We start from the raw sequence: 12,608 nt of genomic DNA on the forward strand, positions 1-12,608 counted from the left end.
GGTCTGTGTATATACTTAGTATAGTAATGTGTGTATAGTATATCCAGTAATTTCCAGGTTTTCTTGATTACATATAAAAAGAGATCTAGCCTCTAGAATCATCCTCGTTGCCATCACATGCTCTGTGTTTGGGAAACATAGGAACTGAGGCCAGCAGAGAGGAGAATAAACTCCTGCTTTCCATCCACTCTGGGGCATAAAAATAGAAGAGTGGGCAAGTCCCTGGCTCTTCCTCTCCTGCCTTACACATGTGGCCATATTTGTACATGAGGAAGGTGGAACCCTCTTCTAGAGAGCAGGCCCAGTGCCAGTCTGGTTCCTGCTTAGCTGGGTTACCTGGCCACCTCAGGGGACAGGGAAAGCCCACCCAGCCCTCACTCTCCTGTGTCCCAAGAGCTGCCACTCCAGACTCACCTAACGCTGGTGAATCTCCAGCCCCTCAAGACCAGGCTTCTGAAAGTCACTTGAGCAGGCCTGCAAGGGGAAAAGTCAATTGTGGCTTTCTGTCCTTAGATGGGAATTGACTGATCCTGCTGACTTGAGGCCTGAGAAAATCCACAACATTCAGAAAACCTGTACAATTGGTTGCTTGATGTCATGGCAGAAAGTGCTACTGTTAAGATGGCTCAAACCATTTCATGATGAATCTGATCAAATATAAAAGTTATTTATTTCTCACTTCTAGAAATACCTGCTCAGTTAAACACAAAGCACTTTGTAGGCCAGGCTCAGTGGCTCATGCCTATAATCCTAGCACTCTGGGAGGCTGAGGCAGGTGGATTGCCTGAGCTCACGGGTTCGAGACCAGCCTGAGGCAGAGTGAGACCTCATTTCTAAAGATATCCAGGCATTGTGGTGGGCGCCTGTAGTCCCAACTACCCAGGAAGCTGAGGCAAGAGAATCACGTGAGCCCCAAGAGTTTGGGGTTGCTGTGAGCTGTGGCGCCACAGCACTCTGAAGCTGATGTGGGCAACAAAGACTGTCTCAAAAAAAAAAAAAAAAAAAAGAAAAGAAAGCACTTTGTGATTCTTTCCTTAATTATGTATTTTTTAAAAATCACTTAAAACTAACAGTGGCAGTCACAAAAGGACTGTGACTGCATTTATAGAAGGTCAGCAGTCAAACACAGATGGTAGAATGGAGGGTGCCAGCAGCTGGGGGAGGGGAGAGGGGGAGTTAATGTTTAATGGGGTCAGAGTTTCAGTTGGGGAAGATGGAAAAGTGGACATGGATGATGGTTGCATGACAGTGTGAATGTACTTAATGCACTCAACGCTTCTGGACTACATACTTTAAAGTGGTAAATTTTATGTGTCTTTCACAATTAAAAAACAAAACAGTGGCAGCCCAGCTGATATGGAAAACATTACAAACTGCAGTGCCAACTGTACTTTGAGCATCTGGAGGGGAGTGAGTGGTCCAGGAGTTAGACCATAGTGACTCACCGTCTGGAATACCGCCTGGGGCAAAAAACTGGATGTAGCCTTGCTGAGGTCACTCTCACCTCCCATCTTACAAAGGATGTAGCCATATAGGTTCGCAGCTTGGAGAGAAATCCCAGCGATCACAAGAGCCTGTACTCAGACAAAGCAAGAGAACTTTCTGAGAGATTCATAGAAATTTTTTCAAACCCAGAATACAGGCTCTGGCCTAAAACTAAGAATGGTAATAGCCAACCTTCCCTGAGCCCTTAAAGTGCTTGTGGACACCTCTGTTTCATCAGCAACCCAGGGAGGAAACTGAAGTGCAGAGAATCAAAAGCTGCCCAAGGTCACAGAGCTGGAGCGTGTTGGAGCCAGGATCCAAACTCCAGAGGCCACACTTTTTATTACAATATTATCTTACTCCGTATGGAGATTTTGTTTTCTCATTGAATGGACTAGATCAGGGCAATGAATTATGATGCCTCTGGCATAAAATTTCAGAACTCAAAGGTAAACTTATTCCTACCTAGAGGGGCTCCTTGACCAAGGTAAAATGTCATATTCTTTTTTTTCTTTTTCTTTTTCTTTCTTTTTTGAGACAGTCTCAAGCTGTCACCCTGGGTAGAATACCGTGGCATCACACAGCACACAGCAACCTCAAACTCCCGGGCCTACGCTATTCTCTTGCCTCAGCCTCCCAAGCAGCTGGGACCACAGGCGCCCGCCACAATGCCCGGTTATTTTTTTTTTTTGGTTGCAGTTGTCATTGTCTGGCGGCCTGGGCTGGATTTGAACCCGCCAGCTATGATGTACATGGCTGGTGCCCTAGCCGCTTGAGCTACAGGTGCCAAGCCGTCATAATTCTTTTTCAAAAAATCTCCCTTCTTTTCAGCGTTATTCATAAGAACCAAAAGGTATAAACAGCTAAATGACCATCCACTGATGAATGGATGAATGAAATGTGGCCTCTTTATATGATGGAATATATTCAGTCATACATAAAAAGGGATGAAGGCTGATTCCTGCCACAGCACGGATGCACCTGACATTGTGCTCAGTGAGAGGAGTCAGTCACAAAAGACCACATGACTCCACGTATCTGAAATGTCCAGAAGAAGCAAACCCGGAGAGATAGAAATATTAGTGGGTGCTGAGCACTGGGGGAACAGGTAGGTATAGGAGATGAGAGCTACAGGGAACAGACTTTCTTTTGTGGGTGATGAAAATATCCCCAAATTGATTGTGTGGTGATGGCTCCACACCCCTGTGACTACACTGGAAGCCGTGGAACTGTACATAATGGGTAAATTATATGGAATGTGAATTATTCCTCAATAAAACCGTTACATCGAATCTATCAAAAACAAAAGCCTCTTCCTGAAACTGCTGGTTTTGTAGATGTCAAAGTGGCGTCCAAGTCGAGGCCTTGCCTCACCAGCCACTTCAGCTTCAGGGAGAACAAGGTGCTGAAGAAGAGCACGATCCAAATCATGGGGCAGATGATGAGGCCGAGCCAGAAGATTCGCGCTTCTGCTTCCGTGGCAGCAATGTTGTTTGGAGAGACCTGTCGTGGAGAGCAATGTGAATACGCAGGAATGGCTGCCCACGAGCACCTCGCTTTTCATTCATCTGACGCATGTGTAGCACTTTGCTACATGCATGCTTCAAAGGAGCATCAAGAACAGTGGGTTTTGTGTAGGGCAGAAATGAGACAGGCACACACAAAACTCCAAAGAATACCTTCCTGGCTTCAAAAATCCAGCGGCTTTTCCCATCTTCATCTATCTGGTTCCACCATCGAAGTCCCACCATGAGTCTCCCAGTTACATTCTGAGGACAAGGGACAAAATGACTGTTGGCAGGCCCTGGGCAAAGCGTCATCATCACTATATTGATAAATGAAATAAAAGCCACCAATTCATGTCACACTCGTACTGGGAGCAGGAAGAAAAAGGGTATTGATCTGTAGTGGTTTCTCATTTGTTTTTGAGGCTTCTGATTTTTTAACTAAGCTAATTTTAAAACATGATACACTTTCCTTCCCCCAAATATGTATACAGCAGACCCTCCATAGCTGACCACCTCCTTACACTGACCACCTCCTCAAATTGACCTAGTTTTCTTTTTTTCTTTTTTTGAGACACTCTGTCACACTTCATAGCATGCTATGGCGTCACAGCTCACAGCAACCTCAAACTCCTGGGCCTAAGCGATTCTCTTGCCTCAGCCTCCTGAGCAGCTGGGACCACAGGCACCTGCCACAACACCGGGCTATTGTTTCGTTGCAGTTGTCATTATTGTCTAGCAGGGCCCAGGCCGGGCTCAAACTCACCAACCTGAGTGTAATGTGGCTGGCGCCTTACTCACTGAGCTATAGGCACCAAGCCTGACCTAATTTTCTTATCAGTACTATAGGCCTTGTTCCTTATGTTGACTACCCCTGTATGCTGACCAGTGGTCAAATTAACAGAGGTTCTACTGTATTTATATATTCATATTATACATATTTTCAATATATTATATATATATCAATATATATGTAAATTATACCAAAAAATCCAAAGCCATAGGGGGTTGTCACTTATTTATGTACATATGTGCAACCATGTCACTTGACATCTGGAAGCCATTTGTTACACCACTGCATTTTTCTAATTTTAAGTGACAGTGGCTTAGCATTCTTGATTATGTCTCAGCATTCTAAACCAAAATACCTCTTGTTTGCATGTGCTTTGGGAATATCCCCCTCTGAGTTCTGAGCAGAGGGCCTCACCTTCACAGACCAGAAGTCCAAGGACAGGAGGACCAGCACAGTGACAAAGCAGCCCACAAAGCTCCTGCTGAACCAGTCGCAGCACACGTAGGTGACGATGGCACTCACTCGGAAAAACAGGTGGAAGAAGGTGGCCAAGGGGTGCCTAGAAAAGAACCCGAGGCGCCCTCACTCCAGGTGCTCACTCCACCTCTCAGCCTTGCCCAGGTCATTAGCATCACTCAATGCAATATTTTCCCCAAGCATTTCAAGCGGAAACTTTTCTCTCCCTTTCAAAGAATCCAGTACTTTCCCCTAACTAGATTCCAAATATCACTTGGCCTCTGAAATACAAGCACCATTGAAGTGAAACGTGACAGTGGTCACTGCCTAGCAGCAAAGGCAAGGGTTGGATTTTCCCACTAGTCACTGAGCTCACGTGCAGCCCACGGGGCAGCCATCTCGTGTCATCGGGGATGGGTGTTCCTGGACAGAGGGAAATCATTGGGACTCATGAATCAATCAATGGTGCACTTGAATGCTGGCATCTAACCCAGGGGGAAGATGGTTCTTGTTCACTGTGCCTTCCAACACAGACCTGGCCGGAGAGAAGAGAGCAAGCCAAGGGGAAACATGCTCATCCTACGTCAGATGTGTTCGGTTTTTCAGCGAGTCTGAAAGGGCTGAGACACTTTTCATTTAAAGGATCACAGAATTATCTAGACCAGATAACAAATGCTTACAGGGGTCAAGCAGGCGATGGCAGGGGTTATATAGGCCAGATAGGAGACACTTGGGGCTTCCTAATCCTTTCTGTGATGTCCCAATTTTGATAGAGCACAAAAGGAGAGATAATACTCAGTTACAATCAGGAAAACAGCAGCATAAGCCCAGTGGCAATGAATAGAGCACCTCAGCGCTAGGGAAGAACAGAGGAGAGGTGACTTGTTAGACCAGGCAGCTGTTCAAACCAGACCCAGCACTGCCAGGTCTGAAATTTTCACAAGAAGCCAGAAATCCAGACTTGCAATGGGAATCTGATTTTAAATGATAGAAACTAATCCTTTTAACAAAATATCACAGGCTATGTTTCTCACTGGCCTGCAGGCTGTCAGCTTGCAACCTCTGGATTGGAGTTACAAAATACTGTGGGCTCCTTATAATGAGAGGTCCAGGGCAGAACTGCAGGGGAAAGAGACTCCTGGTTCCCCTAACAAGAAACAGGGTCTGAGTAAGCAAACCAGAGGCACCTATGAAATGGTGGGGTTCCTGACTCTCAGGGAACATTAGTGAAGATGCAGAAGCAGAATTCCTAGTGACATTCTACATTTTATTCTTGGTATTGCAAAGGAAGAAGAGCCCTTCACCAGAACCATTCTCATCTGTGCCTTTCAGCAGAGGGGCTCCCATGGTGGCCTGGATGAAAACCAGCCCTGGAAGTGCACTCAGCATTTAATAAATTAGATACGGTCATGCAGAACTTCTTTTTCTTTTCTTTTCTTTTCTTTTTTTATTAAATCACGCTGTGTACATTAATGCGATCATGGGGCACCATACACTGGTTTTATAGACTGTTTGACACATTTTCATCACACTGGTTAGCATAGCCTTCCTGGCATTTTCTTAGTCATTGTGTTAAGACATTTATATTCTACATTTACTAAGTTTCAAATATACCCTTGTAAGATGCACCGCAGGTGTAATCCCACCAATCACCCTCCCTCCGCCCATGCTCCCCCCTCCCTCCCCTCCCTCTCCCCCTTCCCCATATTCTTGGTCACACAGAACTTAAAAACATCTTGAAATAGTCCAGAGGCTAAGACTCTTGGGCATTTCTTTCTCCCTTTTCCCTCAAACGTTATTGAGAATTTTTCAGCTATCTGCATACAATTTTGTCCCTTGCCCTAAAGATAAGTGAATGTTCTTCTAATGACTGAAAGTTCTTCCAGGGCTCAGACCATGTTTAAGATACTTTTTACATCCCTAATAGCACCTGGCATTTTAGATTCTCGTAAAATATATTTGGTATGTGGAATCTTGTAATCGAGTCAATGAGGATCACTGGGAACATCTGTCTTCTTTGTAGAGTAACATGGAGGTAACAAATCTATGTATAGATTTTAAAAGAGGTCAGAGCATGACGTAGGTGTGCAGATCGAGGATAAAACATGGAAGTGAATGTGTTCAAATAAATCCCCTGCCCACATACTTTTTTTCTTTTTGTCTGTGGTTTTCCTGAAATAAAATGTAGAAAAAATTCCAACTGTTGGAAGCTTCCATGTAGCTGGGTCCTGATTTAACTACATGGAAGATACAATTATTATTGAAACAAAGCCCAAAACACAAATGGGCAGGATACCTGTGTACTTTTAAATGTTGCCTCAATCCTGTCTTATGGAGGCTCCTCTATTCTGCCCACATCTGGAGTTTGCCCAGCCTGTGCCCCCAGCTGAGACAAATGTCTCAGAGCAGTTTTCTAGTTTTAAGAGTTTTGAAGGCGGTGGCTTCAGCCTGCCCCCTCTTGCCCACTGTAGGAGCTGCTGTCCTCCAGACTCCTCGGCAGCACAGAGCACGCTCCCATGCCACCCATCACCTTCACTTCCTGGCACCACTGATTTCCAAACCCCCACCTGGGAAGCTGCCCCTTGCAAGGCAAACAGCACAGCAGTTATGCCCATGAGCTGCATGAGCCTGGGTGTCACACAACCAGGGTTCTGGTCCTGGCTCCAACCTCTGAGAAGCTCTGTGACCTTCCCTAAGCTATATAACCCTGCGGTGCCTCAGAATCCTCTTCTGCAAAATGAAAATGCTAACAGGAGCCACCTCCAAGGACACTGGAAAGATACGTATGGAGTGCCAGAAGCACACGCCACGCTCAATCCTGGGCAACAGCTGTCACCATCTCTGCCCTTAGCGTGGTGACAACAGCTCCACCACCAAGAGTCAAACTGTTAAAATTCCCCCTTATGACCACAACTTTCTTTCACTCCTGAGGTGCCTACTTTTCATCTTTGCGGGGATCCCCCAAGGCTCCTTATACCTCCATGTTCCCACAGAAGAACTGTCATCCTGCCACACATTAATAGGTGCTATTTTCTACTTAATATCCACTACCCCCACCTCCCACCTGCCAGCCAGGTAGAAACTGGTTATGTCAAGAAGGGGAGATAAAATGACATGATGTTGAAAGGCAGAAATAAAATTACTCAAAGTGTTGCTGAGATGGGGAGATTCTTAATGGGCTTTTGTTTACCTTCCCTCTGTTTGTATATCCATGTACACAGTCTAGACCCTAGGACACCTACTGTCTTCCTCTCTGGAGGAGAATACAGTAAGTTCTCAGCCTTGAATGTGCATGAAAGTCACCTGGAGTCATCTTACACTGTGCATTCAGGATGGGACCTGGACATGAATCTCACAAAGGAAAAGTGTGGCTCTATACTGGGTCCGTAAAATTACAACCCAATTTGGCCCACTGCCTGTTTTTATAAATAAAGCTTTATTGGAACACAGCCAAACTCCCTCATTCACTGGCCTGCAAAACCAGAAATATTTATCCAGATAGTGGTCCAACCCCCTACTCTAGATCAGCAAGAACAAGGTGGTGACAAAATTAGGCTCCATTCATTCCAAACAAACTCACATGAAACAAACTGCCCCTTCCTGCTCCCATCCCCACCAATCTACTTTGAAAGGCTGTGAGGAGGTTGCTGCCTGCCTGGCAGAATGAAAGGATGGTGCTGAAGTGGGGACAGTGTTCTCTCTGAGGGGGGAAGCAGGTGGTGCTGAGGTGTGGGGATCCCTGGTATCTTGATCTCCTACACACACATGTATAAAAATTCCTGGGACCTTGCACTTACAACCAGTGAGCTTCACTTGATAAATGCTACCCCTTAATTTAAAAAAATAGTTCCTGTTCAAAGCCACTGACTGAAGACAAATCTTTGCAAGTCACTTTCAGAATTTTACATGTGACATAATCCAACAGTCACATTCCTCAGCATTTACCCAAATGAGAAGAAAACTTACATCCCCAGCCAGGTACCTGTGATCCTAGCACTCTAAGAGGCTGAGGTGGGAGGATTGCTTGAAGCCAGGGGTCCAAGACAAGCCTGAGGATGAGTGAGACCCTGTCTCTACACAAAAACACAGAAAAATTAGCCAGACATGGTGGTGCGCATCTCCTGGCTCCTCGGAGGCTGAGGCAGGAAGATCATTTGAGCCCAAGAGTTTGAGGTTGCTGTGAGCTAGGCCGGCAATAGTGCACTCCAGCTGGAGTGACAGAGTGAGACCCTATCTCAAAAAGAAAAAAAGAGAACTTATATCTGCACTCAACAGATAAGTGTTTACAGCAGCTTTGTTCATAATCACCAAACCTCAGAAGCAACTAAGATGTCCTTCAGCGGGGGGAGGATGATCTGTCAAGCCACAGAAAGGCACGGAGAAGCCCAGAATGCACATTGCTTAGTGAAAAAAGCCAGTCTGAAAAGGTGCATGCACGGACAGTACCGTACAACATTCTGGACAAGGCGGGGCCAGGGACGGTACAAAGATCAGTGGCTGCCAGGGGCTCGAGGTGGGTGCTGCGGGGGTGGAGCACAGCGGGTTTTTAGGGCAGTGAAACGGCTCTGTGTGATACTGTGGTGGTGGGTAGATGGTAGTGTGCACGGGTCAAACTCAGAACAGACAACAAGAAGAACGAGCCACACTAATGCAGGATGTTAGTGGGGGAGAAGGGGAATATGTAGTAATCCTCTTCACTTTCTCCCCAATTTACCTGTAAACTTATTAAATAAAACTGCTCTAAAAAAATCGATCCCCAGGGTGGTGCCTGTGGCTCAAAGGAGTAGGGCACTGGCCCCATATGCCAGAGGTGATGGGTTCAAACCCAGCCCTGGCCAAAAACTGCAAAACAAACAAACAAACAAACAAAAAAAAATCGATCCCAAATTATACAGGTGGGTGGACATGGGTGGGGAGTGTCCATCTAGACAGTGTCCACTTGGGAGGGCACAGTGTCCAGAGGCATAGACGAGGATGAACAATTAAGTTTGTGAACTCATCCCAGAGAAAGTACTGCACACCTCAATGCTGAGTGTCACTACAGTCACCTTGGAAGTGCTCCCCTGGGCCCTCTGGGGGCTGTAGTGATACTCAGCAATGGAGTAGATAGCACTTTTTCCAGGATGAGTTCATGGACTTAATTGTCAGACTTGGTATATCACCTTTCCATAACTCCTAAAGCAAGTTTCCCTTGGGAGTGATGAGGGGGAGAAGTCGATTCCTCCTAAATTCAGCAGTGATCTAACAGCATTTTTTAAAGTTGCTTTTTATTTAATCATTTAAATTACTTTGAAAACCACACTCCAGTTTTTTTGTTTGTTCTTGAGACATAGTCTCATTTTGTCACCTTCGATAGGGACTATAGACAACCGCCACAATGCCCGGCTATTTTTAGAGATGGGATCTTGCTTTTGCTCAGGCTGGTTTCGGACCCGTGAACTCAGGCAATCCACCCACCTTGGTCTCCCGGAGTGCTAGGATTACAGGCATGACCCAAAATGCCCGGCCTCACACACTCCGGTTTTTTAAGATCATCTTCAACTTGAATCTTGCCAAACATTGTATTTTAAGTTTTGTCATCTTTCAGACATTCTGGGAAGCTTCCTGCCCCTGGGATTGGTAAAGGTCTGAGGAAAAGCATTATCTTCCCTTCTTGGTTTTCTGTGCTGCTAAAAAAGCAGCATCTGAGATGATGTTAGTGGGGGTGGGGAGTGGTAAAGATGAGTCTTGGTGGCTGGAGCAACGGGACCATCAGGTTCACAGTTCTCTGTAATTTTATGTAAATTTGAATTAAAAAATAGAAAAACAAAGATATCTGCAGAAGGAGCCTCAACTTTGCATTGAGACAAGATGCCTTTCAGAATAAACCAAGCCCATAGTTGATATTCTGGGTGTCTAGGTGACCCATCTGTACTCCAAAAAACATATATGTATATTTTTTTAGACCTAAAAATCCCCAGTTGAGTAACTGGCCATCACAGCTGGATGCATGAGGAAAATTCCAGAAAGCAAGTCCTTTCTTCTGGGCTCATCAGTTCTTTGCAAAAATAAAATAAAAAAGAAAAGAGCTACCCCTTTGTGGAGTACAAATGTCCAAGCCTCCCCCACAGATCCAGCGAGAGCTAGTGAGACCAGATCACATGCCTGCCCCATCCCTGCTAGGGACACAGCCCTGGACAAGCCATTCTGTACCTCCTGTTACCCACCTATAAATGGGAGACTACTGTTCAACTCAGATGCCTGGCTTCTGGAGAGAAAATGCCTGCAAGGAGGTCGGGGGGGGGGGGGATCAGGTGATTGTGGCCAGTATTACTCTACTTATTGCTTGTCTCATTAATAGTCAAGACGTTTGAGGGCGGAGGAAAGAGAAAAACCCTGGATCGCTGATGCTCTTTTTGGATGCCCTTTGCTGGATGGGTGTTCTTCCCCCATTGTGAAAAATAAGTAGGGTGCTGCTATTTATTTCTTCAGCCCTGACACCCACTTACAGTCAGGTGGCTTCTCTGCTAACAGTGGGGCACCATTATGAAGGTGCTGGGTGCAGAGGGACCCCCAAGTGCTGGAGGAAGACTGCTAAGATGATATTTGCCCAGAAGAAATAATTCCTGTCATGTCAGCCACCATCTACTCCCCTTATCTTGGGAGCTTGATAGTACTGCAGAACCGGGCCCCCTCCCCCATCTCCTGAGCCAGAGTCTGCATGTTAAAAAAGATCCCCCAGGTGATCTGTATTGGGTAACAACTCAAGAGCCCCCTCTATTCCATTTTCAAGATGAACCCAGTTTTAAGAACAAAGCAGAAAGAACCCAAGCCTAAAAAAGCAAAAATCCCTATAAATCCATCAGGATCACTGAGGGGTCTGCACAAACCCAGGGAATGAAACTTCTGGGCTGAATTTGATTTTTTTTTCTCGAGAATGACCCAGATACATCATCAGCTCCATCATCCTTCCCAATTCTGGCTCCTTGCTTCCAAGGACAGCAAATCTTCTCTGAGAGCCAAGCCTGCACGGGGCAGGTTTGGGGACTATTGGGAGGTCAGAGTAGAGGCTGATCACCAAGTGCTTGGAGTCTCCATACAAAGGTCAGCACATGAGAGGTTTATGTGTGGAAGTAAATCAAAGAACAGACTTCCCTCTGGTGGCCACAGCTTTTCCCTCTTGTTTCTGTTCTTTCTTTTTAGAGACCTCCCAACTTTAGAGGCTGGGCATGCTGAGTATCGGCGGCGGGGCGTGGGGTGGGGTGGGGGGGAGGGGGGGCAAGTCGTGGACCAGGAGTGAGAATCCTCACCCCTCAAGCCCCACCCCTGGGGACTACAGAGGAACCAGCACGGCACAGCTACCGCCTGCTCCTCCAACTCCCTGTCCTGATACTTCTGGACTGGTGGACCAGATCCTTTTAGTGAAAGCTCCAGAGTTTTCAAAAGAAATGGGTGCCCAAAAGAATTGAAAAGAGGTATCCAAACAAAAATGTGTACACAGTATTAACAGCAGCATTATTCACCACTGCCAAAAAGTGGAAATTCTCCGAATGTCTATATGCCAGCAGGTGGATGGGGACACAGAAGTGGTCTAGGCAGGCACAAGGATATTTATTCAGCTATAAAAAGATGAAATTCTGGCCAGGCACAGTGGCTCACTCCTGTAATTACAGCACCCTGGGAGGCTGAGGCAAACAGATCACTCGAGCTCAGGAGTTCAAGACCAGCCTGAGCAAGGGTGAAACCCCATCTCTACTAAAAATAGAAACCTAGCCAGGTGTTGTGGCGGGCACCTGTAGTCCTGGCTACTTGGGAGCTAAGGCAGGAGGATCGCTTAAGCCTAAGAGTTCGGGGTTGCAGTGAGCTATGATAATGCCATGGCACTTAGTCAAGACAACAGAGTGAGACTCTGTCTCAAAAAAAAAAAAAAAAAAGAGAGAGAGAGAGAGGCTTGGCACCAGTAGCTCAGTGGTTAGGGTGCCAGCCACATACACTGGGGCTGTTAGGTTCAAACCCAGCCTGGGCCTGCTAAACAACAATGACAACTGTAATAAAAAAATAGCCAGGCATTGTGGTGGGCGCCTGTAGTCCCAGCTACATGGGAGGCTGAGGTAAAAGAACTGCTTTAGCCCAAGAGTTTGAGGTTGCTGTGAGCTGTGATGCCACAGTACTCTACCCAGGGCAACATAGTGAGACTTTGTCTCAAAAAAAAAAGAGAGAGATGAAATTCTGACACATGGCCAGTTGGACAGACCTTAAAAACATGATGCTGTGTGACAGAAGTCAGGCACAAAAGGACAAAAATGGTTCCACTTATATGGTGTACGTGGGATAGTCCAGAGTCAGAGACAGAAAGTGAAGAGGGATTGCCAAGGACTTGGCGAGGGGAT

At 46.1% G+C, this 12,608-nt stretch overlaps 1 protein-coding gene across 3 annotated transcripts in view; it reads right to left on the reverse strand.

Annotated features, from left to right (window-relative positions):
- The window catches only part of TVP23A (trans-golgi network vesicle protein 23 homolog A), a 41,086-nt gene that overhangs the window by 9,333 nt on the left and 19,145 nt on the right, over window positions 1–12,608 (reverse strand). Inside the window, exons 3-7 of one of the 3 annotated variants that reach the window (XM_053556190.1) lie at window positions 4,198–4,342; window positions 3,165–3,254; window positions 2,860–2,988; window positions 1,446–1,574; window positions 415–474 (exon numbers count right to left, since the gene is read on the reverse strand). In XM_053556190.1, the coding sequence (XP_053412165.1) occupies window positions 415–474; window positions 1,446–1,574; window positions 2,860–2,988; window positions 3,165–3,254; window positions 4,198–4,342 (553 nt within the window). Of the gene's footprint in view, window positions 1–414; window positions 546–1,445; window positions 1,575–2,859; window positions 2,989–3,164; window positions 3,255–4,197; window positions 4,343–12,608 lie in introns of those variants that run through there. The other 2 variants (XM_053556191.1, XM_053556189.1) reach the window with 2 other exon arrangements.

Source organism: Nycticebus coucang, chromosome 12, assembly GCF_027406575.1.
Source record: "Nycticebus coucang isolate mNycCou1 chromosome 12, mNycCou1.pri, whole genome shotgun sequence".
In the NCBI taxonomy this organism is placed as follows: domain Eukaryota; kingdom Metazoa; phylum Chordata; class Mammalia; order Primates; family Lorisidae; genus Nycticebus; species Nycticebus coucang.